Source organism: Rhinolophus ferrumequinum, chromosome 9, assembly GCF_004115265.2.
Source record: "Rhinolophus ferrumequinum isolate MPI-CBG mRhiFer1 chromosome 9, mRhiFer1_v1.p, whole genome shotgun sequence".
Classification (NCBI taxonomy): domain Eukaryota; kingdom Metazoa; phylum Chordata; class Mammalia; order Chiroptera; family Rhinolophidae; genus Rhinolophus; species Rhinolophus ferrumequinum.
In genome coordinates this window covers 56665318-56692578 of record NC_046292.1, presented here as the reverse complement: position 1 = coordinate 56692578, position 27261 = coordinate 56665318, and the positions used below count along the sequence as shown (strand labels likewise).

At 35.8% G+C, this 27261-nt stretch overlaps 1 protein-coding gene across 2 annotated transcripts in view; it reads right to left on the bottom strand.

The window, feature by feature from the left end:
* The window catches only part of ST6GALNAC3 (ST6 N-acetylgalactosaminide alpha-2,6-sialyltransferase 3), a 574754-nt gene that overhangs the window by 248363 nt on the left and 299130 nt on the right, over nt 1-27261 (bottom strand). For both annotated transcript variants that reach the window (XM_033113214.1, XM_033113213.1), the window contains exon 3: nt 11422-11831. In XM_033113214.1, coding sequence (XP_032969105.1) covers nt 11422-11831 — 410 coding nt within the window. The remainder of the gene's footprint in view (nt 1-11421; nt 11832-27261) is intronic.

Sequence of the window (27261 nt, the reverse complement as noted above, 5' to 3'; positions counted from 1 at the left end):
AGTTTTAGTAACTACAAAGTGATACTCAAAAGACTTGAAAGAAAAATTTCTTTAGAAATCAGGCAATAATGAGGATTCAAATCAAATGGGGAGCCTGTGGGATAGAATCAGATATACACAGATTTGCCAAAATTTGCCTTGAAGCAAATAGCAAGGAATACTTTTATAGTTGAAACCAATATTAAAAATCAAACAGCAGAATTATAGACATATACACACAAAGTCCATCCCTAGTCACAGTTTTTATCGCAAACATTAACTAATATTGATCAAGCTGTTTGTCAAAAAAGTTCACTTTAACATATAATCAGCATCTGAAGTGAGAGCCATGTTTCCCAGACAATTGTCAGCACCTTGTGTCATACTTATAAATAATGGGCTGCTCCTACTGAGTACCATCTGCTTAATATAGAAAAAATCTTCATCTTAGTTAGGAAATTATTATTATTTAGTATTTACTGAACACCCACAATGTGCTTGGCAGCAAAAACACCAGAAACATGTTCCCTGCCCACCAAGAATCCACCTGCTAAGTAAAATATGATGAACCAGTTAAGCAATCATTCCTGTTTTTAGCATATTTTATTTAATTCTTTCCAGGTGACAGAGTTGCCAATGGTTCACTCTTTGGAATGGTGAGCTATCAGATGAGTTATGAGTGAAGTAAAGATAAAAAGGAGATAAAGGGCGAATTAATTATGATCACCATGAAACACAAGTGAAATTTGCTCCATTGATGGAAGAAAATTTAATGCACTCCTAAGTAAACCTAACTGTATTTGTTATGGGACTAACAGGTTAGGACTATACAATATATTAGAAATCTAGAATGTATACGGGGGAAGTCACCTTGAAAGAGCAACCATTCTTTGCTTGCATTTATCATCAAAGCTTTTACGCCTCCACAATGATACAACTTGGCTGTGGGATACTCATTTCATCACAAGGATATTAACATCTTAGTTAATAAAGATTTAATGGTCAAAGACCTACTATCAACTACAAGAATTAAGACAGATTGACAACCTCTCCCAGAAGCCTTCTACTATATCCCCTTCTCTTTTTCCCACACTTCAATCAACAAAAAAAATCAAGAAAACTGGAAATGTTTAATATTGCAGCTGTGTAGAGAGGCATTCTTGGGAAGAATAAATGAACTATTCACATCAAGAGAACTGTTACATATATGCCTGTAATAGTACCTTTGCATGAATTACCTAGCACTAACTTCAATTACACTTTTAGTGAAAACTATAAATGTTTAAAAATGTGTTTTTGCTCCAAGACTTGAATATCTTAAGTATGTTAATTATTATTTTTTCCCAGATCCTGAATTCTAACCCATTCTCCATTTCACATGGGAAAAGTTTCCCCCTCACGTTGCCGGTATCTCATTATTTCAGGTTTTGTTTTGTTTTGTTTTGTTTACACCATTCATTAAATTATATGCTTTCCTCATTCTGCTTTCTTCATAAGGAAAACATAAAATGAATGAAAAAGAATGTGATGACTTTGGTCATAATGTTACTTTTTGTTCCAAAGTTATATTGTTTTTCACAAATCAGCAATACCAACTGCCCCAGTTATCCATTGGGAATATGGTGATTCAGAGAATGGAATATTATCCAGTATCTTAATTTTATGCATATACTTCCTAGATTACCACCTCATCAAGATAATTCAGGCAAAAAAGAAATTACGTATTAGTGGAGGTAATGGTGTGATGATGGCAATTGTCAAACAGTGCCAATATGAACTTTAAACGAATATAATTTGAAAGAAACACATGACAGAGGGATAATGACTAACTCATATATTGTCAGGATAATAAATACCTAATGAGCAAAATTGTAAAGCAAATAGTAGGTTGAACATACACCCAAATGTTGATTCTTGACTCATAGTCAGAGAACAGAATGATTTGTCTCTCTTTCTAGAATGATAAAGCATCACTTTCTCATAAGCTAATGAGCAGCACCATCTGGCATGGTTATAAAGGAGCAGGTCTTAAGAAAGTGAAGAATAAAATGACAGAACTAGAGTAGGATTTTTGTAGGAGGTTAAAAGATTCTTCATCATTAAAAAATAATCATAATAAAAATAATTTTAGATGTTCACATAACACTACACCCATAGTATAAAGATGATAGGGCCAAATGTTTTCAAAACAATTAAATATGTTTCCTGATACCTTCAAATCTTTCTCTACCACAGTGGTTCTCAAAGCATAGTCTCAGGACCAGCAGCAACAGCATTACCTGGGAATTAGTTAGAAATGCAGTCTCTAAGGCCTAGACCCAGAACCAATGCAGAAACTCTGGGAATGGGCCCAGCAAGTTGTGCTTTAAATAACCCTCCAGGTGATTCTGATGTGGGCTCATATTTGGGAACCACTGCTCTACCAAACCATCTAAGAATCAGATTTTTGCTGTTTCTGCTGGGTAGCAAAGAAATTAGTAATTTGGCCAATTCTGTTTTAACAATTGGTCTATGTGCTAATGAATAAAAATCAGTCAGACCAGGTCCTTGAGTGACCTGATGATGTCTTTGAATAAGAGCGCTGTCGTGCTAGTATCCTTTTGTAGAACAACAGCAGAACAAGTTGCCTTAAACTCCTACCTTAACTGCATGGTTTCTGAACATATGTATATTCTTCTTTTTAAGCTACTTTGGTGGACCCCCTGAGACAAGTTTTGCAGCTTTGCCTGAATCCTTTGTTTAATTTTTTTCCATCTCTTAGTCATTAATTCAGCAAATATTAAATATCTACTATATGCCACGCACTATGTATATCAGTGACAAAAACTGACAATGAACCCTGCCCTTAAGGAACGTATATCCTTGTGGAGGAGATAGACAAAAAATAACAAGTGATAAAATCAATAAGCATATTATACAGAATGTCAGAAGGTAAACAATGCTACGGTGGGAAAATAGAACAATAGAACAAGGTAAGGACAATTGGGAATGCTGGTTATGAGAAGTGGGGGTTTCAGTATTAGGTAATATCATGGTAGACTCATTGATTGGATGACAAATGAGCAAAGGTTTGAAGGAGATGATGGAGTGGACCATGTGACATATGGGGAGGAAATGTGATCCAGCAGAAAATAAAGGCCTGCAGGAGGGAGCATTTCCAGAGCGTGAGAGATACAACTAGGAAGTCTGTGTGTCTGGAGCAGCTTGAGCTTGAGAGAAATTTAATAATGAAGGTCAGAGAGGAAACAGAGGGCCAGATCACTCTGGGTGTCATTATAAGTCATTGTAAAAACTCATGCTTTTACTTTAAGGGAAACAAGTGTTTTGAGTAGAAGAGTGACATAATCTGAATGATATCAAAAGACTTTCATTAATTTTCTTTGAAGTCTACGTACAATTTCATCAACCACTTATGTAGTGTGTTAGAAGACACTACTACCATTTTTTTTTTCTTTATGTCCATTATGAAGTTCCATAAAAGTATTTTCACTAAGGAAAGTCACTTTCTTTGTTAACAAAGAAGTGTTTTCTGGGAGACAGTTAGAAGACAGAGTTGGGTAATAACCAGCTCTCCTTTAGTTGGATCTTGTTTTCTGCCTTCTGTTGTGGTCGCTGTATTTGCTTCTTAAGGCTCAAGAGTATAACCTTGGATTTGGGTGCTCAGGTTTGTTTTTTCACTAGGTGACTGACAGCTAAAAGAATTGTGAGTGAAGTCTTAGAACCTGATTTGCCACTGAAGTGAAACTAAAATGGAAACCTGTATTTGAGGAATGGCTCTGTCAGTGACATTAAAAACCCAGTGCCCAGTCATAAAATCCCTACAGAAGGTAATAGATTTGCCAACCTTTCAGTAAGTTAGAGCGAGAGGTGATCTCTCTGAGTGGAACTGTGGAAACTTTTCCATCAAAACCCAATCCTAGAACTTGCCTCATTTGGTGTTACTGTGACCGCTAGTGCTAAAGAAAAGTGTTCTGAAATTCACAAGTATCTCAATGAATGGCAAAGGGACTTATAGACTTCAAACAAATAAACAAACAAACAAAAAACTGTAGGTATTATTTACTTTAGTCATTTATTCATTTATTTACTCATTCATCCATCAAGTGTTTTCTGAATACCTATTAGAGTCAAACGTTATATTAGGCTGATGCAAAAGTAATTGCGGTTTAAAAGGTTAAAAATAATTGCAAAAACCGCAATTACTTTTACACCAACCTAATATTAGGTTCTGGGGAAACAAATATGTAAGAGCTGGCATTGCCTCAAAGAATTTATGGACTACCTGAAGAGACTAGACATAAATGGCAATAAGGCCTGGTAGAGACTACCGATTTCTATTAAAAAAAAGTCCAAACATTATGGATTTTCAGAGAAGGAAATATGAGCTCTAATTAGAGATATTACAAAAGGTTTCGTGGAAGAGGTAACATTTGATTTGGTCCTAAAGGATGCATTTGTGTGCATGGTGATAGGGAGAAGTGCAATTCAGGCAGGGGCGCAATCCCTGCAAAGGCACAGAGACAGGGCTCTATTAGTAGTCACCTACGTGGCAGGCAAAGGGCCAAACTAGAGCAGCAGTAGTAGTCCTGATAGAAGAAAGAAAATGACTCATTGCTGAGGTCATTTCAAGGAAATCTGAAATATCTATAGGCCATTTAGCTGAAAGAAGTAAAGTGTGCAAAACACATTTGCTTGGTGTATTGTTGGCAAACCACCACTATGTTAGGTCTGACAATAAAATGGATATGGGCACAGCCCCTGTCCTTAAGAAGTGTATTATTCAATGAGAGAGATGAACAAATAAACACAATAAGGTCAGATCGATCAGTCCTTTGTTGAATTCTTAAGGACTTCTGGGCCCTATCCTTAAGTGGCCGTGAACAAGGCATAGTTACAACATTGGGACTCAACTACAAGCAGACTACCAAGACTATTTGGGAAACATTTGTTCTTTACTTATGGAATTCTCTGGTGCCAGGAACAGTGAAATGTTGCCTGTCCCTTCATTCAAAGCAATCCAAAATAGAGCAATTCAAAGTGTCCTCTGTAGGTTAGCAGCATTTTCCTGAACTTGGAACTTGTTCAAAAATGCAAATTCGCAGGCTCCACCCCAAATCAATTGTATCGGGTTGCAGTATGCACATTAAAGTCTGAAAACTGCTGTAGTATAAAAAGAAAGATATAGTATAAGATGAAAAGTTTCAGAACAACCAACGCTGTCTTAGAAGTCAAGGCATACAAGAATTAAGGAAAAAAGAAAGAAATTACATGTGTCCTTGCCATCCTTCTATTATTAAAATAGATTCTTCCCTCTTTTTTACTGAATTTCTAATTTCCAGCACATGTGTATTGTAGAGGAGGCCTAATGTAGGTAGGTCACTGGATGCCATCATGAATAATGGGAAAAAGGAAGTCCCTTGTTTCTCAATGCTTGTTAGTGTTTTTCACACAGCCCTGGATGCCTTATTACACTTTTTAACTCAGGAGTCCTATGGGTCTGCCTATGACTGCTATGTGAACTTGTTGTTCCTGCCAAATACATCAGCTGAGTGGGAACTTTAATTCATTTTAACAGAAGTGTGTCAACGTTGCTCTTGAAAAAGTGCTGAGATGCTATATTTGCAAAGAATGGTCCTTTAAAAAAAAAATGCTGTTTTTAATATTGTGTCCTGTTTTTCAATCCAAGAAACTGTGTACTTTGCCTATTTTCTCTTGGTCCAGGTTTTCCTGGGGTTAGTACCTATTATTCTGAGTTAGAAAGAACTAGACATCTTTGTTTTCAGAGTCCAAGTAGAATTATAAAATTTCTTTGGGTGAACTTCGCAAGTTTCTGTGCCTTGTGGTTGACTCAGGCCAGCCCAGTTTTTTTGTTGTGTCCCTCTCCCTTGCTACACTGAATTGGTTAAGACAGCTTGCCAGCCATGTCCCCAACAGAGGGGACAAAGAGAGTTCCCAAATTTTTAGGGGAGAGGCTTGAAATATCTTCCCTTCTACCGTAGAAACTACCAAAGGTTTGCCAACCTAAGGTATGTGAGCTAATTTAATCCCTAAATTTGATCACATAATAGCACAAGAAAGTCAAAATGGCCAAGCTAGCATAGCAAAACCTGGGCTGCATTTAGACCCCACACCAGATGACAGCACTGTCTCCAGCAGAAGGCAGTGAGAAAGGACACATCAGTGATTTCTTTTTCTCCCCTTACGATTCAGTAGGAATGGATGGAACATGCAGGCAAGATCAGCCAGGTAACCGTCTTCATATTTATAAGTTTCCCATTTTGATAATGTTTTCTGAAAGTGACTTTTGTGTATCCTTTTTCCTTAATGATCCTCAAAAGCAACTCTCTCCCTTCTCATCTTCTGCAACTGAGGTAGAAACATCTTGAAACATTGATCTATTTATTTGCTGCTAGCTTTCATTACTTTCCTCCAACCCTGAAGGCAGAGCCACATTGGTGCCAGCTAATTAAGACCTATTTAGGGCAGCTCACGGCCCTTTATCAGCCCTGAATTAGCTTTGCACTTTTAATGGGGACTATAGCTTTCTCAATTATTACTTAATTAAATAATGTGCATACGTTTGCCAACGTATTTCTAAAGCGGGATGCAAACTGCAACTACCTACCTTTCCACAGGTAAGCAGAATATCTCACACTGGCTCTCTGTTGCTTCTCCAGGAAAGTTAACATTTGTTTTGCATCTGTACATGGCCAGACACATAATCACATTCTTTAAATGTTGACTGTGGCTTCATATAATACTGTCAGCCCTATAGCACCTCTAGGGTATTTCAGTCTTAAGATGCATTAATGCAAATGTGTAAATGTCAGCAAGCTAATATTATTTATGCATACCAATCATTCACAGGGGAAAAAGAGTTCCATTTTGTCCCAGATTTTGAATACAAGACTTTTAATTACAAAGGTTTCTGGTTTGTTCAAAGTTGTTTCCCAGAAAAAATATTTGGTAAGTGAAAATATAAAGGTGACCACTGTGCAAAGGACCTAGAATTCCAAAGAAAACTGGGCCCCAGAAGATCAAGAAAGAAAGGACCAGCAGCCTTGTCTTTCTGTTCTCCCAGCCTTTCCAATAAGGTCACCCTTTCTAATTAACTAGCCAAATAATTTTAGTCAGTAACTGATAAGAAAGCAAATTAAATTTCATTTGGATTGAAAAAATATTCCAATATGCTTAAGAGTTGGTCTAAACTCACTCTAAGAAATTTAACAGTACAAATATTTCTTTTACTCTTTCCTGTTTTGCCAAAGAGGAATCTCTTAAGACAAACATAAAAACCACTGGAAAAATTAAAACACCCAACTTAAACAAGGGCGGGGCTTATATTTTTTAAGAAAGGACACGACAATTTGAAAAAGCAAGCTGAGAGGCAAATTTTTCTTGGAGAAACTCAATTTAATCATTTACCTATCATGAATCACTTTAACTAAGGATACAATTTTTTAAAAATTCTATAAATTATGCATCATAATGGTGACATAACCTCTCCATTAAAAACTTGAAGAAAATGAGCACTTGCTAAACACTTACTGGAAATTCAGGCAAATCAAAATAGATGACAATGAATGTTAAATTAAATGGACATCCCTATTGACTTCCTCCCTCAAGCCTGCAATGATGTATATACCATTTAATTTATTTACTTAGGAGAAAAATATTTACAACCTTTGTTAGGATATAACCAACACACACTTTGTGAGCATGAACTCGCATGAACGCTTGCCATTAATATGTCGTGTTTAATGCAAAATCATCTTAAAATATTTACAGTAATAATATTGCTGGTTATGCTGTTATTCTAAGATTGTTGTCTGTAGGCTGTGGGATAAAGCAGATGAGTAATTACACTGGTGTCTCTAGGACCTATGATTGTCAACATTGCAGAAATAATAACCAGATGTAAGATTTATGGGGACAAAATAAAAAACTGGTAGCCCTGGTTTCAGTTTGAACTCATAATGATTTTATCTTTAAACAATATATACAGCACATGTATATAAAGAACAAAGTATATAAAGTATATAAAGAACATACAATATATGCTCTTTATACGCTATCTCTGTCCAATGAAAAGACTAAGAAACAAAGACCAACCCAGTAGCAATGAGTACCTGCAGTACCAAGATTATACTCTCCTAAGTACTAAAAGACCCTAAGTTCTTTGGAAAAATGTATGAATCCAGGTTTGCATCAGATTATGTACAAGAAGAGCTTGCAACATCATATAATACCAGGAAGCAAAGAAGCTACCCAGAACATAAGAAACATCATTTTAATGAACTGAAATATTTCAAATATGTTTAAGTATACAAATCAGTATGTAAATATTGATAATAATAAACTTACTGGTCACTTTTGGATGATGCTAGGGAACCAATGTTTTAAAACTGATGAAGAGAAAGGATCGGTACTCTCTATTTCATGGTAACCCAGTGGTTAATGAGGGCAAGTTTATCTTTATAAAGTACATCAGCAAACAAATGAAAAAGAAATGATGAAACATCACCATTTTGTAACCTCTAATGAATTATTGGATCTAGACAATGATCATTAACAACCGCTAACATATAAAAAGAGAAAACTAGACAGTATTCCAGTATTCCTCCTGATAGAGGTACCACTTAATGGTCTTGGTAAAAAAAACAAAACAAAAACAAACAAACAACCTGAACCCAATAAAGCCTCAATATAGAAATAAGAAATATCAATGTTGAAGAAATATCGTGGGGGTACAATGAGCAAAATCTAGATTGAAGAAAGCTCTATAGGGAAAATGACTAGATTTTTTTTTTCTAATTATCGAGTGAGATAGAGGGATAGAAGAAACTACAGGTTACGAGAAATATAGGTGACATATCAATTCATTGTAATGTATAGACCTCATGCTAATTCTTACTTGAAAAACATGTATGGACCTTAATGGTAACACTGCTTCAAATTAACTATTAAAAATGTTGATGAGATTATTGGAGAAATTTGAAAACAGACTAAATATATAATGTTATTATGGAAGTATTGCTGACTTTTATGTAGGACAATTGCATTGTGTGTTTTTTTAAATAAAAGTTTATTGGTGTTTATTTTTAAGAATGTTTCTCTTTTACAGATACGTGCTAAAATATTTATGAATGAAAAATATAATGTCTGGCCTTTGATTTAAGATAATCCTTGGACAGGTAAAAAGTGTGTAGGGGTATAGATGAAACAAGATTGGCCATGAGTTAACAGTCATTCAATCTGAGCAGTTGGTATGCAAAGGCTCATTACACCATTAATCTCTCTATTTTATGTTTGGCATTTTCCTTCATAAAAAGTTTAAAAATATCCTTATTTGAAATTTGGCAGTGAACATCAGGTCACTACACGAAATCCTTAAACAATAATATCTGCACAACTAAACTTGGGATATAGATTTAAATCATAGTAGAGATAGCAGTTTTGAGGTCATTTTGGTCAACCTTTGTCATCCAACTAGATTTTACCAAAACCATCTATCCTGATCATTTCTTAAACACAAGCATAATTGTCTTCTTTGGTCTGGTTGCAATCGTCAGTGAAGCAACCAAACAGGATTAGACTCACTGAAGAAAACAGCAATAATGCACCAAAAAATTATTTTGACTTTTTTCTCCATACATTATTTTGGTAACTCTACCAATTGAATAATACCTGCAAATTAATTTTACAAAGTAAGCTTTTCCTCACTGCATTCAAAAAGCTTTCCTCATCATAGCCAGTAGGGAAATGTATCTCCTAAGGCTATTCTCTCCGAGTTTTTGTTGCACAATCCACACATGTGTAACAGGGCTGTCTCACTGAAGCTCACAGCAAAAGCCAACATGATATAAACACGTAGAAACATAGGGCATGATAAGTTCTTCTCTGATATCCTAAAATGGTTCTAGGGCTTATAGTATGACTGGGGGATGCCCCAAGGGCTAACTGTGACTAGTGAAAAGCCAAATATATCTAATTAATTGCATTGCTCTGAGCTAGTGAGAGACCAGAAATTTCCAAAGCCCCTTGAGGATGATCATATTTATACAGAATGGGGCTACATGTGAGAGCATTTCTTTGACGCATATACCTACTCCTTTTATCTCTACTGCCTGTCTCTTTGGACAGCTTATGCTACACTGACTCAAATCTGACCATTGAGATTCTTCTTGGTAACTCTAACAGTAAAAGGAGACAGTATTATGACGATTTATATCTTGCATTTTGTTGTATTTCACTAGATGCTGTACATTTTTGGTGCTCAGAAGTAGAAAACACTAAATTCAACCTACCTTGCCAATAGGAGATACGATTTTAAAATAATCATCATTAAAATTATGCCCAGAAATATCAGAAACTTCTCCCCTATAAGCACATACCCTAATATAGGTACAAGTTTAGATTTGATAATACTGAAGACTGAAAGATATACATTTTGAGGAATAACAATGTTAATATTGGAATTATAGCCAATGCTCAACTTAACCATGATAACGTGAATAAGCAAAATTCACTGATAATTTAAAACTTTAGCAATTACTTTTAATATTTTCTTTTAGCAGTTCTTTATTAGAATTAGATACGTGAACTAAGATGTGCTGATTGATAATTCCACTTCTCTCTCATATACTGACTGACTGGTTCGCTTTCTAAAGAGGGAGAAAAAATGGCAGGCAATAGAGTTATATGGGAGATGAGGGAAATGAAGAGGAAGTAGGAGAAGTAAGGAGTAGGAAAAGAATGAAGCAAGCAGGCCTCAAGAAAAGGAAGTGGAAAGGGTAGTTTATAGAACGTGCAGAAAAAAATGGATGCGATGAAAAATGGACACAGATTTTTGGATAACTTAGGGAATGGTATTCATACCTTATTTTCCTTCATGAATCCACTGTTAGTGGTTTTAAGTAACGCACAATTTCAATGTGGTATTCTGCTGAACATGTTAGATACCAGGTTATTGGTGTTCGTGCTCATAGGATCTATTTGCATGCAAGAAGCTATGTAACCTAATTAGAGAATCAATAGCCTGTTGTGTTTTGTGGTCTCAGGTAAATTTTTGCCATAACTTCCAAAGACATTTACTCCTAATGTTCCTTGACATTTTTGTTTTGATACAGAAATACACAAACTTCCTCTTTGGGCTAAAATCCAATTTAATCAATAGCAAATTAAACTAAATAAGAACAAATCTAAAGCTATTCTGGGGAAGCATCCAGTGTTTCTTGGAGCCTCAAGCCAATCAAAATGGAGAGAAAGGAAGGTAATGTAGGTGGAATACATGGGGCCTAACTGCTGGCTCATCAAGTAATTATAATAGTCAAAAACATGTAACAATCAGTTTGAAAAATAACTGTTCATTTGATAGCTGACAAAAAGACTCAGCAAAGATTTAGCATAAAGGACAATAAGGGTGCTTCTCAGGGGACTCACCTGTCTTTCCCGGTTTCCTTCTTAAAAACTCCATCACAGTAACTCATGCGCTTCTCTGTAGTGACATAAATTTGGGCATTTGGATAGATGTCAACCGTCTTTTTCAACATGTTGTACACGATGCCATTGCCATCTTTCCTCATATTGCGGAAAGGGCCCCAAATAACATAAATAGTAGTGTTTGCTTCCTTGAAAAAATAATCAGGGTTTTTCAGCAAAAGAGGAACGCTGGTATGGGACACAACTCGAATCATTGTCATGCGGCCAACATCTTCTTCGTATCCCTTGGTGGGGGCATTGTTCATTCTCCAAATGCAGGAGGACTGATCTATCTCATTCCCAACCTTCTGGCCGACCATCTGACCTGAGTTTGACACTATGGCACAAAGGTCACAGTCGAGTTGCAAAGGCTGAAAAACAGAAACAAGGGGGGGGAGAGAAATATGTAAATTAGTAAGCTTCATTTATACAAATAAGTTTCTCTAGGGAAACAGAAAGTTCAGATAGGTATGTATAAGTGGGAAATGTGGAAATATATATATATATCTCTTAATCCTGCAGTGGTTGCCACAGGTTATCAAGCTAGGGGCATGATTTCATTTAAAAAGTGAATACAGATTGTTAAGAAATAATTTTAATTTCTATCCCCTTGTGTTGCTTTAAAATTAAATAGGAAACTAGTCATTTGTTTTCCACTCTAAATGACTTTTCATTCAAAACCATAACTTTAAATGAAATAAGGCAAATCAAAAAGAGCTGACTCCTTTAATAAGGATGATGTCTAAGAAATGGGAGGGGGGGAGGCAAAAAGAATATATCCAGGCATCAATTCTGTGTTTTATTTACGTGTATGAGTGGTAATGTAGCAATTGATAAAAATATGAAAAAGTCAGCAAATAGCAAAGTTCTGAAAAAGATGTTCAGAACCCAGAACTACTTATGACAAGCCTCAGGCTAGCAAAAAATATTACAAAGACCTTAAAAACTTCCTTTGTGTTCCCTCATGTTGGCTGGCCTTGCATGTATATAGAGGTCTCTAGAGCTACCCTTTTTTTAACCAATGAGGCAACACAGACTCAAAGAAGTCAAGCACCACCTTTTAGGACTTGCACATGATAGGTTCAAGTTGCAGTGGTAGATGCAAATCTAGATCTTCTTACTCTAAATTCACTGCTCTTTCCATTGTTCCCTGATTCTCTCCTCCAACGCTATATAAATCCCCTTTGCCCTTTCCCTCCCACATGAAGAAGTCACCCTGTCTTTTAAAACAGAGATAAAAAAAAAAAAAGCAATGTGCTTTGTTGATACACATCTTTCTCATCTCTCTTCAATGGATTCTCCATTTTGCATCTGATATTTGAGCCTGAATTTTTATTGTGTGTATTGGTCAGTGGCCCTTCTCACACTGGATATTAATGTCACACTTTCATTTACTGTTTAATTTTGTCTGTCTACTAGACAGTAAACTCTGTAAGAGTGGAGTCAATGTCTGTCTTCTTCGTTTTAACACCACTCCACAGAAGTCCCTAAAATATTTTAGGAAATAAATATATAGTGGCTAAGTTAGAAAATGAAAGCAATTGAATCAAAGTAGTTTATCAGGAGCTTAAACACTGAACTTAATATTAAGGAAGAAATGGGCGTTTCCAATTCATCTAGAATTAATTTAGATAAAAAGAGAAAAGCAAAGCAGAAGAACCACATCACCATGCCTATAGGTTCAATCTAGGTGGGTAAATTGATAGGCAAAGTGCCTCAGGCCAGTCACTAGGATAATTATCACACAACTGTAAGAGATAATCTTTCCTATCAATGGTCAGGATTCAGCGTAGTTATTGAGCAACAACTATGTGCCAGGCACTGCTCTAGGGGTTGGGGATTCAGCTGTGAAAATTTTAGACAAATATCCCTTCTCTCATAGAGCTTATATTCAACTTGGCAGAGAAACGCAATGAACAAATCCACATAGTGTATAATATGTTAGATGAAGAAAAGTGCTAATTAGAGAAAATTAAAGCAAGGAAGAGGGTTAGAGTGTGTGTGTGTGTGTGAGTGTGTGTGCGCGTGCACACATTGGAGTGAACAGAAAAGGCCTGGCTGACAGGTGGGGGGTGGGGGGGTGATATTTGAGGAAAGACCTGAATGAAGAGAGCTGGCTAAGGAGATATTTAGTGGAAAACTACTCCTGCAAAGGAAAAGCAAAAGCCAACGCCAACACCCCAAGGTAGGAGAGGAACAATAGAGAGAGCAATGTGGTCTGGCAGAGCACTGAAGCAGGCGAGTGGGTACTGGGGCCAGAGAGATGACCGGGAGACATCACATGGGGTCTTTTACTTAGGAGCCATTGGAGGTCTCTGGGCAAAGGAGTGACTGATCAGAGTTCTATTTTAACCAGCTTTGGCTGCTCTGTGGGAAACTGACACAAAGAAGACAAGGATGGGAACTGAGAGAGCTTGCTACTGTCAGTTATAGCAAGAGAAGATGGTGGCTTAGATGAGCTTGAGTGGCAGAGGAGGCAGCAAGAAGCAGATCACATGTTGGATATATTGGAAGGAAGAGTTTACTGAGTTGACCAGGAAGTAGATGGAATGTGGGATGGGAAAGAAAGAAGAGTTAAGGTAACTTCCAATTTTCGTCTCAGCAACTGGAAGACGGGAGCTGTCTTTAACTGAGAAAGAGAAAGCTTCAGGAGGAGCAGAATCAGGAAAGGTGGACAGGAGCTCATTCCCAGACCTGTTAGATGTGAATTGCCTTGAACAGAGACTCCTGCAGCGAAGGTTATAACAAAACGACTCAAACTGCTTTTAAAAACTGTTTTTCCTGATTGTTAAAATAATAAGGGTTTATTATGGAAAAGTTGAAAAAACAGAATAGATAATTGAATAAAGACACTTCATATTTCCTCCACTCAAAAACCACTACAATATTTTACTGTTTTTTCCTCCTTCTAGATATATTATTATAGATAGGTTGAGAAATACCATTTATATAATTTGGCAACCATTATTTTTCATTTAATTTCACATCATTAAGCTTTCCCATGTCAGTAAATAGTCCTTAGGGATATTTGTAATACCTGCACAACATTCCATTATACAATGTATCTATTTCCCTACTGATTGGCATCAGTTATTATCTGATTTTTTTTCTATTATAAAAAACTGCTTTGATAAACTTGTACTTCCCATTGTATTTTGGATGCTAAGAGTTATGCATTAATTGAACTTTACTTCTTTGATTTAGTTTTCATTGAGCACCAATGAAATACGCTAGACAAAAGCATCTATTTATTTGAGATGTCAAAATTAAGAATTTTGAAAAAACTTGACTTGGAGGTCCCACAATGGTCCATTTTTGAGGTCTCTTAAAACAGCTCTCCAAGGGACTGTCCATCACTCTTGCCACAGTAAGATTTCTGAACTAAGGTAGACAGCAGATGGTCCAGGCGCCAGGTTACAATAAGTCACTCAAGGTAGCTGAGTGTATTAGGACACTTAAAAACGGGGTCTGAAGGTTGATGCCATAGTGAAGACTTCACCAATGGCCAATGGAGGCACAAGGAGATGCCTCTTGGGATCAGCCATTCATGTAAGACCTTTCTCAAGCATCTAGGTGCTGACAGTCTTTTGGGGTGATAAGGAAGAACACAATATTCTTTCTATGAGGCGATTTGCAGCAGGGCCTGACATCCATTACACTCAGCTGAGTCTTCCAAACTCACTTAGAGTCATGCAAATCAATGCCTGATTTAAATTGTGTGTGTCATATGGCACACTCCAACTTATCACCAAGATGCATATGGTGTGGGGAAGTTCCATTCAATTTACTGTTCCAAGAAGTTGCTTCACTGTATAATAAAAGCATTTTTTTTGGGGGGGGTACAGACTCCACCAATTTTTAAAAATCAAAAAGAAAGAAAGAAACATATATTTTTAAAAAGCCTTAGATGCACTCTAATCTACAAAATGCAGCAATTTGCATTGTATTTCCCAGCCATGAGAGTGAATTAGCTGGTTCTGCTGTAACAAGGCTTAATTTAACTAATAAGAATCAGCATACTGGTTTCACTTGACAATTGCAACCCCTGAAAGTGATCAATTGAGACATCACAATCTGTTTCATGACAACTATCAGGATGCCACAGCTGTGCAGATTATGAGGTCAGCAGCTGACTAACAACTTGAGGGCAAACACTGGAACAACAGCCTCTTGTTTAAGTAACAAATATGTTATTGGGCTGAGTGTTATGAATGCAATGGCGTTGGGGGTAGACAATGATTTTTAAAGTGTACCTTTCTTTTATACTATTCACTTGGTCATGTTGTCACCATGGCCAGAGTCTTAGGACACTCCCACATGTCCCCCTACCTCTTGGTCACAGTCCTGACTAGCTGACTTCCTGAATGATGTAGCAGGAGATATGGCTGCATATGGTGTCTGCTCTATTTACCACTTTGATGCAGGAACCATCCTTACATTATGATAGGAGTTCAGCGCTGGATGAGTGAAACATTCTTTATCATAATTGAAGCTTCAGGTAACACAAAGTGCTTGCTAAGGCTCAAGGGACTCATTTATATATTTGAAGGCACCTGCAAACTACAGTAAGCTATGATAAAAAGAAAGAAAGAAATACCTTGTCACAAATGGACGGTTTGACCCAAGAGCTGCTCTTATCTGGTTATCTCGGCTCCTTTTATTAGCTTTATCACTGCATCTTAGTGATCTCAACTTTCTTTGTTAAAATGTACTGCCGTTTCTTGAACTCATTTATACTATTTGATTTACAGCACTTACTTGAAATTTTTTTCCATATGCCTCCACTTGTTCAGTTCTCTCAGTGAGCAGTTTCTTTCTGGATTGAGGCCCTGGATTTTCCAAGACATTCGGAAAAATTTATCAGGTTCCACTTTATCAAGCTCTCTCTTTATTCTGAATTCTTTTTAGTTGACTTGTCCCTATTTTTTATTTTTTTCATTTTTTTCCCATTACAAACAAACTTGACCTCTTCATCTTTTTCTCTTGTACACTCAAAACTTCAGCAAGCCAAATACTTGGTTGGGCTTGGGCTGTGTCTGTAAACTGAGATCACTACAAATAGTATACAGCCACCCTGTCAGGACAACTATGTCCCTGTTAAAAAGAAAGCCCAGGTCAAACACTTCTTTTTATTTGAAGTCTAAAATATTGATTTTTTTTTTATTGGGTATTTTCTCCCTTTGCAAAAGTATAGTAACTCTATACCTGTATATCTGGTTATAAACACTTAGCTTGGGGAAAGTTATGTCACGCAGGGTCTCTGGTCTCGCTCCCCACACAAGAATGCAGGATATGGTGAGGCCAAAAAAGAACAACAAAGGATCCATGGATAAGGGAGTCATACCACTACACGTATTCGGCGGCTGGGTTGGAGACGCAGGAAGCAGGAGCTGCAATCTGCTGTCTGCTTCTCTGCCAACCAACCAATGTAGCCACGGCAGTTATATCAGTGGCTAATGGCTAACCGGTAACAGCTGATGACCAACTAGTCACAGCTGATGGCCTTCTACTACCCGAGCCCGCACCATCCCACGTGAGGCCGAGAGCCTGGAAACTGATCTCTGGGACCCTGTCCCCACAGTTAATAATTTGGTGACATCTACTAAATAACCAAGTGAGTTTTACTCAATACCTATTCTATGTAAGGCACTGTGCTGGGTAAAATAATTTGAGAATTCTAATCAGGGTGAACTTCAACCTCAGGATGATCAACTCGAGTCAATGCATATACTATTTTGAAGACAGAGGGATGGGCTTGAAAAAGAAGTCCTTTCTCTGCCAAAATGAATCTTGACATTTGCCTCCTTACAAGAAAAAAGGACTTGATTCCTATTTGTGCCACATGGGAGGATTAGAGAGGAAGGGAAGCAGCAGTATGACAGAGATGTGAAAGTATAGTGAATTATATTTATTGATATAAACATGATTGAACACCTATTATGGGCCAGTCATCCTACCCAGAACTTTATTACAGTATGCCATAATAAATTCTCAAAATAAATTCTTTGAAAATTTGTTTTTATTTCCCATTATAGAGTCGAGGAAGTTGAGAAGAACATGAACATGACATCCAATGGATACTAGATATCGTTCAGGTTAAAAAGAGGAGTATGTTATCTATCTATATCTATAGCTATCTACATCTATCTATATCTATTTATCTATATCTATATGTATATCTATATCATCTATATTTATATCTGTATCTATCTACATCTATCTATATCTATATCTATATCTATGTCTATATCTATATCATCTATATCGATATCTACTGTGTCCCCGAAAATAAAACTGGGTCTTATACTGTATTTCCCTGAAAATAAGACTGGGTCTTATATTAATTTTGATGCAAAAGATGCATTAGGGCATATTTTCAGGGGATGTCTTATTTTTTCATGTACAACAATCTACATTTCTTCAAATACAGTCATGTCATCTTCTTCTGGAACATCATCATAACATACAAAATGCGTCTGTCTGGCTGACGATCTTAACTGGGGCTTATTTTTGGGGTAGGGCTTATTTTCGGGGAAACACAGTACATTTATATCTATATCGATATCATCTATTAAATGCAAATTTTATTAAGGATTTCAAATTACATATTTCAAATTTCTAGAATGGAACAAAATCATTTTGGAACCAGAGAGATGGCATAGATGAACACTGATATCCCTTGAAAGTCCAACTTTATTAAGAGAACAATTCTTCTGCAAACCACATCACCTTTATATAACAAGATGATACAGTATCTACTCCTTAATTTTGGCAGTAGATATCATGTTTCCCCAAAAATAAGACCTAGCTGGACAATCAGGTTTAATGCCTCTTTAGGAGAAAAATTAATATAAGACCTGTTTTTTTAACTTTACTGTAAGACCCGGTCTTTAATATAATATAATATAACATAACATAACGTAACGTAGGGTCTTATATTAATTTTTGCTTCAAAAGATGCGTTAAAGCTGATTGTCTGCCTAGGTCTTATTTTCGGGGAAACACAGTATTTCCTAAAGGAATGAAAAAAAAGAGTAGTGGTTTTGCTACTTTAAGTTCATTAAAAATGGAATTCTATCTTTATATTAAAAAAATTTCTTTTTAATTTTGGCTGTATTCAAATGAGCTATGGGTATCAAAAAAAAGTATATCAGCACAGAATCTCTAATCAAAGGAACCAAAATCATTTTGAAAATGAAGAGGAAAAACATAAGGTGATTTCATGGCATTTTTTTCCCTATAAACTATAGCAATTGATTATGGATTTCCAGTAGTTAATTAAAATCTCATAAGCAGAATGGATAGGACTATAGAAATAACAAAATGTGTGCATATTCCAAGACCTTAATATAAAATTTTTAAAATGGAAGCTCTATTACCTCTAAAAATGAACCTAATTTAATTTTATTAAATACAGATACTCTAAGTTGTCCTCTAATTACAATCCAATTAGTCCCCTCTCACTGTCAAAGCTTTTAAGTTCACCACAAAAAAATTAATGGTAATTAACTTGAGGTATTTTAAACGTGGCTCTACGGTCTCAAATTTAACGGCATTTCCCCCCCTATAAATGGTCTTACATCTACTTAGTCCCATGATCTCTACAATATGGTCATAACTAACATACCTAAAAACAATCCCTGAAACATTTGAAATAGTTGGTTATCCACCTACTTTTATTCAAATAGGATCCACACAAAGAGTGTCGCCTGACCAGAACCAGAATAAAGTACTTAACTTTTGTTTTCCAGTTTATTTATCAAACCCTGGTATGAATAAAATGCTGAATATCATACTTATGTTATGGTTCAAATAGTTTCAAATTGTTAATCTTTTAATAAGGTTGAAAAACATTTCATAAAATTAATAACATACTTATAGTTCAAGTAATAAGAACTGGAATTACCCATAGAAGCCTGAGGCCCTCCCCAATTCTAACCAAAGGAAATAAAATTTAACTTTTTAATCTTTCTTTTTTAAAAAAAACAATACATCATTTAAGATTTTTCTCTCTCTTTCTCTCTCTCTCTCTTTTTCGCTCTCTTTTTATTTTCTTACTGTGTTTCCCCAAAAATAAGACCTAGCCAGACTATTAGCTCTAATGTGTCTTTTAGAGCAAAAATTAATATATGTATTATATATAACATAATATAATATAATCCTGGGTCTTATATTATATTACAATAAGACTGGGTCTTATATTAATTTTTGCTCAAAGATGCATTAGAGCTGATGGTCCAGCTAGGTCTTATTTTCGGGGAAACACGGTATTAGGAGATACAGTACAACTTTTCTTCAAGATGGTAAACTGGGTACAATACTTAATTCAAGCTACATAGGAGTCTGCTTCTACCTGAATTAGTACAAAATTAAGACATTATCTTGTGAGAACTAAAATTATATTTGACATTTTTATTATAGGCTGTAACAACAAAAACAAGCAAACAAACAACAAAAAACTTGAAATAGGCTTTTCAAATGAGGAAAATTCATCCTTTCCAAGGAAGCAGAAGGTAGACCCTACTACAAAGCAAAGATGCTTAATTAATGGAGGGTAAATTTAAAAGGACAGTTAAAATAGCGGAGTATGTTATCTTTGATGAAATGTACTCACAGCATTATTAAGAAGTGGGAAATATTAAAGAAATATTTATTATTATTTTGCACTATTCCTAATATACATATAGACAAACACCTCAAATCTCACCAAGTATTATATTAAAATTATTTGTATTAAATTATAAATTAATGCTTTTAAACATGCTAGTGGCCAAGAACTTCACCAAAATAGGACAAACTTTCGAAGTTAATGAAAGGCTTCTCAGGAATGTTAGGGTTTGCATGTGAGTGGAATTTACCTCTCCTTTCTGGCAATAGTATTAATACATTGTAAGAAATTATGTATACATTTTTGTCTTAATATTTTCAGTTTGTAATATGGCTGAAATTTCAATCTAAGATAACCTAATCATGAACAGTTTTATTAGCTTTAAAATGGTCCTACACATCTTACTCAATTTGCTTTTCAAATTTTTTAAAACAACAGCAGCGAGTTGTGTTTCTTTATGAAGCATTAAATGATTACAGTCCATGTCTGAAAAAAAAAAAAATGGCCATGGCAGATGATGTTTCCATAAGTGGGTCTCCATGGTTAAAGGGAATACCACCCCCGTGTATGAAAACCTACTTAAGGTAAATTCACTTTAGAAACCCACAATGGCTGCTTTCAGGTCCATGGGACTCAAAATTACCTCAAGACTGTCAAGCACCTCTCTAAGTCATGAACTGTTTATGAAGACTCCAGGGCACTGGCTGACTGGGAAGCTATGTATGCGCATATTATAGGTCATCTTACAGCTATGCCAATTTTTCTTTTTCTTTTACTATTCAGCATTAGTATTTGGCATAAACATGAATTGTTTGCAAAAATGCTTACGAATGTAAGCACAAGAGAATCAAAATGTCCTATATTCTCTGATAATATGGGGGCTGGCGTGAGGAAGATGTGTCTATTCTTGTCTCTTTTTAAGAGACTGTGATGTTTTAATACTTAGCTTTATTTTCCTGTGTTTAAATATTATTTATGTACATTCAAGTAAACTATTTTCCATGACATGCCCAACTGACCCTTGTTCTGCTTTAAAAAAAAAAAAAAGAAAAAAAAGACCAAAACTAACAGGTCATTCACTATGATGTCAGTCTATTCACCTTTCGTTGAGCCACAGTCACTTTTCTCTTCAAATTAATACACATACAGTTAAAGAACTCTTCTGTTTCTCTGCTCTAAATTTACACACACACACACACACACACGCACACGGTTACTCTCATTCTGCGGATGAGATAGCTCACTGTCCTCTCCACTTTTTTCATCCTACTCTTTACCAACCACTCTGGAAAATTCCTCTCCTCTCTTCTACGGGCAAGAATCTGACAAATTGCCCTATCCTTTCTGAATGATATATTGGGACAACTGCAAAGCACTTTACATTTTAATCAGTAAGAAGAATGAAATATTTAACCTTTACTTTTTACACTGTGAATAAGCTTATAGACAATAGAATAGATAATTAAAATCTGTGAATTAAAACTCGCAAAACAGTGTGGTTTCCCTAGCAAAGAGAAATGGCCATATACGAAAGGTCACCTGTCAACTAGTTCTAGTTATTAAATCTCTGCATTTATCACTAAGGTGGCTTTACAGAAAACGAAGGTCAAGACATTAAATTATGAAACAGTCAGGATTAGAAAAGGTCACTAAAAACTCAAGTAAAATTTAACCAAACCTGTTAATTCGACACCCTGGAAGCAAGCAGGAAGAGCCAGAGATGAAACTCAACACTGGATACTGGTAATCTATCTCCACACTTTAGTCCCACACTGAAAACGAATTTCTATTTGTACTGAAGTCTAAAATAAAACTTGCTCATCCCAAATCAAAAAAGGAGCTCCGATAAATATTTCAGAACAAAAATCATGTTTGAATCAAACCAGCTTAAATTATTAAAAACATTGTTTTATACTACCCTAAATGGTTGTTTACGTTTCAACCATAAGAATGCAATTTAAAACACTGGAGATGGAGTACTTTTGGCATCTAAAAGGCTTTACAGGACAATTAACAACTCACCACTCACTAATTTTCTACTTTAATGTAGAAACAAATGAGATCTTTGCTTTTCATCATCCAATTTGGATGAATTTGAACAAAACAGGTTGAGCAAAGCTCCAGAGACACACTCTTCAGTTTGCTGCCGTTTATTCCTCTACTCTTCCTGAATGTCTTTAGAGTTTTAGTTTTAGAGGTTTCAACATGTATAATGATGCCATTGGGGAATAAATTTTGCCTTTATTCTCCTTGATGTTCGTTTGAGGTCTTTCAAGTGAAAGGTACAAAAGAGGCATTAACAATCTGGCATTGTTTTTATTGCTTGACAAAGAAAAAAATGTATTTTAATTTTTCCCCGTGTTTCAGGAATGATTAAGCAAGCTGTTTTCATCTATACCGAGTCACTTTCAGCAGACCTCTAACTGTGAGCAAAGCATTGTGAAGACTGTTCTAGAGAGAAACCAACACAGTTCAACCAAGCCATCCTATAAATGTACTTCTTTGCCCCTCCACAAACCAGCATCTTTCAGCTTTCAAAAAAGTGCGGCTTTCAAAAGCAATGTGTATAAATCACACACTATGAGTAACAGCACATGAAAAGGCAGATTTGATAACCCACAGTTTGGCTCTGACTCTCTGTGAATTTGGAATATAGCATTTACCTTGATTCCTACCTGGTGGCATTATACCCAAGCATAAAACTTAATATGGTGATGCATAAAAATGTTAACGTCAAGAAATAATTCTAAAAGAGGCAACATAAAGCTATGTTTCTCAGTTGCCATAGATGATGTGTTCTCTTTATTGGGAAGTTCCTTGAGAGAAATGGATCTGTATAATCATGTAAGCATGCCTCAATAAAGCACCTTGCTTTCTCTGGACTGGAAGGCAAAACATAACTTTTCTGAAACCAAGATAGTTTTCTCCTGTGGACTAGAATAACAGAAGTCATTCATATTTCACTATCATTATTGAGCCATAATAAAATTTGACTAATTTTGTCTGCTGGATTATTTTTCTCTCTTTTCAGGAAGATGAGCTCGGGACCCAGTGCTAACATATCATCCAGGTGTGTCACACAAAGAAAGAGAGAAAACTGATTCATGCTATGGGGTTAGTGTATTAACATGTCACTCAGCTAGGGGCATGATTCTCAACTGATTGCACATACAATGACCAAGAGACCTTTATAAAAGTATAATGGCTAGACTCCACCCTTGACCAAATGAGTCAGATAACTCTTGAGGAAGTCACCTCCATATACGTTTTTTTGTTTTGTTTTGTTTTGTTTCTTAAGTTCCACACGTGATTACAATGGGCATCTATGTTTGAGAAACATTGTCCTAGAGGAATTAGCAGTAATAAAAGAGGAGATCATAAAGCCTGATTAAAAGGATGAAAAACAATGGTATATTTGGACCTTTGGGGGGCCTAAGTGGGTACGATGCTGGGATAGTAAATCCTTCCAGTTACCCCTCAAATACTACTACATTGGTGAACTGCACTTACTCATTACAGGGGCCCAGAACAGGCTGCCCCCAAATATCCCACAATGGCATATTGATTATTTCAAATTAAAATCACTTGACAAGCAGCAGGATGAGGAGTAGCTCTCAGACCCTCCCATCTCGCTAAATGCAGGAAATAAATCTCCCTGTGAAAGGTGGCCTTCCTGCTGTAAACTTGCTAAGGAGCAATCAGATTAGGAAAGACTCAGCCTTATCCCAGAGATTGAGAATCCAGAGTTGAGAAGCCTATATAAACAATCCCTTGTTAATTTTATTAATTTACCTCCCTAAGCTAGCATTCTACTTAAATTCCTTACTATGTACCCCCGAACTTATGCTCCCTTGTCTTGGCAGATACCCAAATTTATTGTCTCTGTATGTAAAAGATATATAAATGGAATGCCACTCTTCTCACAGAGACTTATTCTTTCAATTCTCATGTACACATAATAAAACAGGTTTTTATTCCTGTTATTCTTCCATGTGCCAATTTTATTAGTAGGCCAGCCCTAAGAACTCATTAAGGGTAGAAAGGGGAATATCTTCTCATCAACAACATGAAATTAGCCCTGGAAGTCAGAGGTTATAAAGAGTAAATGGAGATGATATTAGAAGTTTGCATGTAGTACCAAGCATGATAACTTTTATTCCCCACAAAATCATTATTAATTACATAACATTAGAGATCTTCTTTATGTTCTGGCTAGAATTTGCTTTGGAAGCAAAGAAAATCACGTTACCTTATGAATTCTCTTATTTGTCATGTGGAATTTCTGCCATCATAAAAGGGTAGAGGTAAATTGAAAATTTGCTGACATTCATTCGATGCAGTTGTTTTTCTTTGTTTTGTTTTGTTTCTAATCTTGTTTTATTTTTAGACTTGAGGATGCTTTAGTGGGTCTGTAGTTGGTGGAAATGGAGTGATTGTGAATACAAGAACACGTCCCACTAATGGAGTGAGAACCCAGGGAAGAGAGAAGTCAATAATTTAAGAGTATGGTTGGATAGGTAGCTTTTGAAAAGGTACAGACAGGTCTTCCTCTGACATAGCAAAAGAATTAAGAAACAGATGACCTTAAAAGAGAGAATTACAATTACAGTTCACTCCAGATTCCCTTTCATTTCTATAAAGCAAGTAAGGGTTAATTGTTGAGAGATGGGAGATACTTAGAGGTAGAATTAATAGACTTCAGGAGAGGGATTAAATTTTGAGAAAGAAAATACTGTGAGCAAAAATCAAGAGGATTGCCTGTTATGCCTCAGCTGGAATTTAGAAATTATAGATTTTTGATGAACCTACTACAAGGTTATGAATTCTTTCTAGTACTGTTCAAGAACATGGAGGCAGAGCTGAAGAAAGAGGTCAGCCAGCTTAATCGAGGGCTGGAGATTGTGCTAAGTGGTATTCTGAAAGTTCAAAGTTGAGAAATAATTATGAGCACTAGGAACAAGGATTCTAAGCTGAAAGTGGAAGAAAACTGTGGTAACATGAGCAAATGGTAGAGATAAGGAAGCATGAATGTCTTAGTGGGCTTATATCCATTTTTTGGAGGCTAGGAGAAATGTGTTTGCATTTTATGTCCTCAGACTATGCTTTTTTCCAAAATAAGGAGAAAAATGTAGCTTATGTAGGCTTTCAATTAAGACTCTATGATTCAAGTTGGGACACTTCAAGAAAGAAGATGTACTATAAGTCATTCCTTCTAGTTTGAAAATGCAAAACCAAAATACAGATGATATTCAGAATTATTATTGTTAAAAAGTACCAGCATGAGAATGTCTGCTTCAAAAAAATCAACTTACAAATGCAGAGCAACCTTTCCATGGAAGATAACTAAAAGAGTTGGAAGCAATTTAAGACCATCCAAGAACTAACAAGATAATGAGGAATTGCCATTCTGGAAAAGTCTGGAACTCGGGGAGGTATACCAGCACTAAGGGATGCTCTTGCCCTGCAGGCATTTGTGGCTCTGGAAGCAGTGAAGCTTTGCTTCTGGCAGCCTCTTGGGCCTAGGAGGACAAAAATCAGAGTATAGAGTCCCCAACGAGTAAATCAACATTTACCTTGGACTAGGACTTGCAAGATAGAGTCTAAAAGTAAGTACGAAAGAAACCAATTTGCAAAATCTGTTATCCTTTTTTATGTCAGTTGGTTGGCTCTGGAAATCTCAATTTTGAAAATTGCTTTATCTAGTCCTAAACTTCTAATGATCTTAGACACCTGCAGAAAACAAAGAGAAATCTTCTCAGGGGGGAGATAAAATTATTCTAAGCCTCAAAGTATTGCTACAAATATATTTCCAAATACAATGCCAAACATACAATCTAAAAACCCAGACATATAAAGGAATAAGACACCATTAGAGGAAACCAACAGAAACAGTGGCATAGGAACTGTACATAAGAAATTGCAGGGCACAGACCAAAACAATTATGTTTACTATGTTCAAGGAAATAAAAGCAACCTGAAATTATTGGCAGGGAAATGGAAACTATAAAAACTGATGAAGTGTATGTGAAAAAGAACCATTTTAGAAATTCTGGAAATGATAACTATAATACATGAAATGAAGAACTCAATGAATGTATTTAACAGCAAATTAGACAAAGCTAAAGAGGATTAGTGAACTAGAAGATAGACGCAAATGTTCAGATGAAACAAGATTTTAAAAAGTAGAATAAGAAACAGGAAATACAATGCCATTGCCTAATAAATTCATTTGAAATATCAGAGTAGAAAAGAGGTAGAATGGACAGAAGACAATGGTTGAGAATTTCCCAGAACGTATGAGAATCCATAAATTCAAAAGGCTCAGCTGGTGACTCACTGGCAAAATAAAAAAAAAATAAATCCACATCAAAACATTATCGTAGTGAAACTTCATAAAAACAAAGAGGACATTATACAATTAAAAACTACTATAAAATACCGGTAGCATAAACAGTTGGCCCTTGAACAACACAGATTTGAACTGTATGGGTCCACTTATATGTGGATTTTTTTCAATAAATATACAGTTGGCATCCATGGATTCAACTAACCACTAATTGAAAACAGTACTTTCATTGGTGGTTGGGAATCCATATATGACAAGGTAGACTTAAGTTATAGGTGGATTTTCAACTGAGGGGTGTTGGCGCCCCATCCTCCATACTGTTAAAAGGTCAACTGTAATTTGAGAGGAGGCAAATAGAGTTAAAATATTTTGAAGTTCTTATATTGTCATGGAAAGAGAATAAATGTGCCAAATAACATAATATTTCATAAGTTAGGATGCCAGCTGGTATTTGTAAGGCAGTAGTTCTCAAACTTTTGGTCTTGTCCCATTTACATTTTTAAAATTATTGAGGACTACAAATATCTCTTGTTCATGTGAGTTGAAAATACATCAATATTTACCATATTAGAAACTGAAAATGAGAAAATTTAAAAATATCCATTAATTAATTTAAAAATAATAATATGCCCATTTCATGTTCAAATGAATAAGACTTTTTATAAAAAAGTAACCTTTTCCCCACAAAACAGTGAAAAAAATATGGCATTAATTATAATACATTTTTACAAAATCTCTAATTGGAGATAGCTGGATTTTTATATCTGTTTCTGCTTTCAATCTCTTGCAACATGTTGTTTTGATTGAAGTACGTGAAGAAAATCCAGCTTCACACTGCTATGTAATA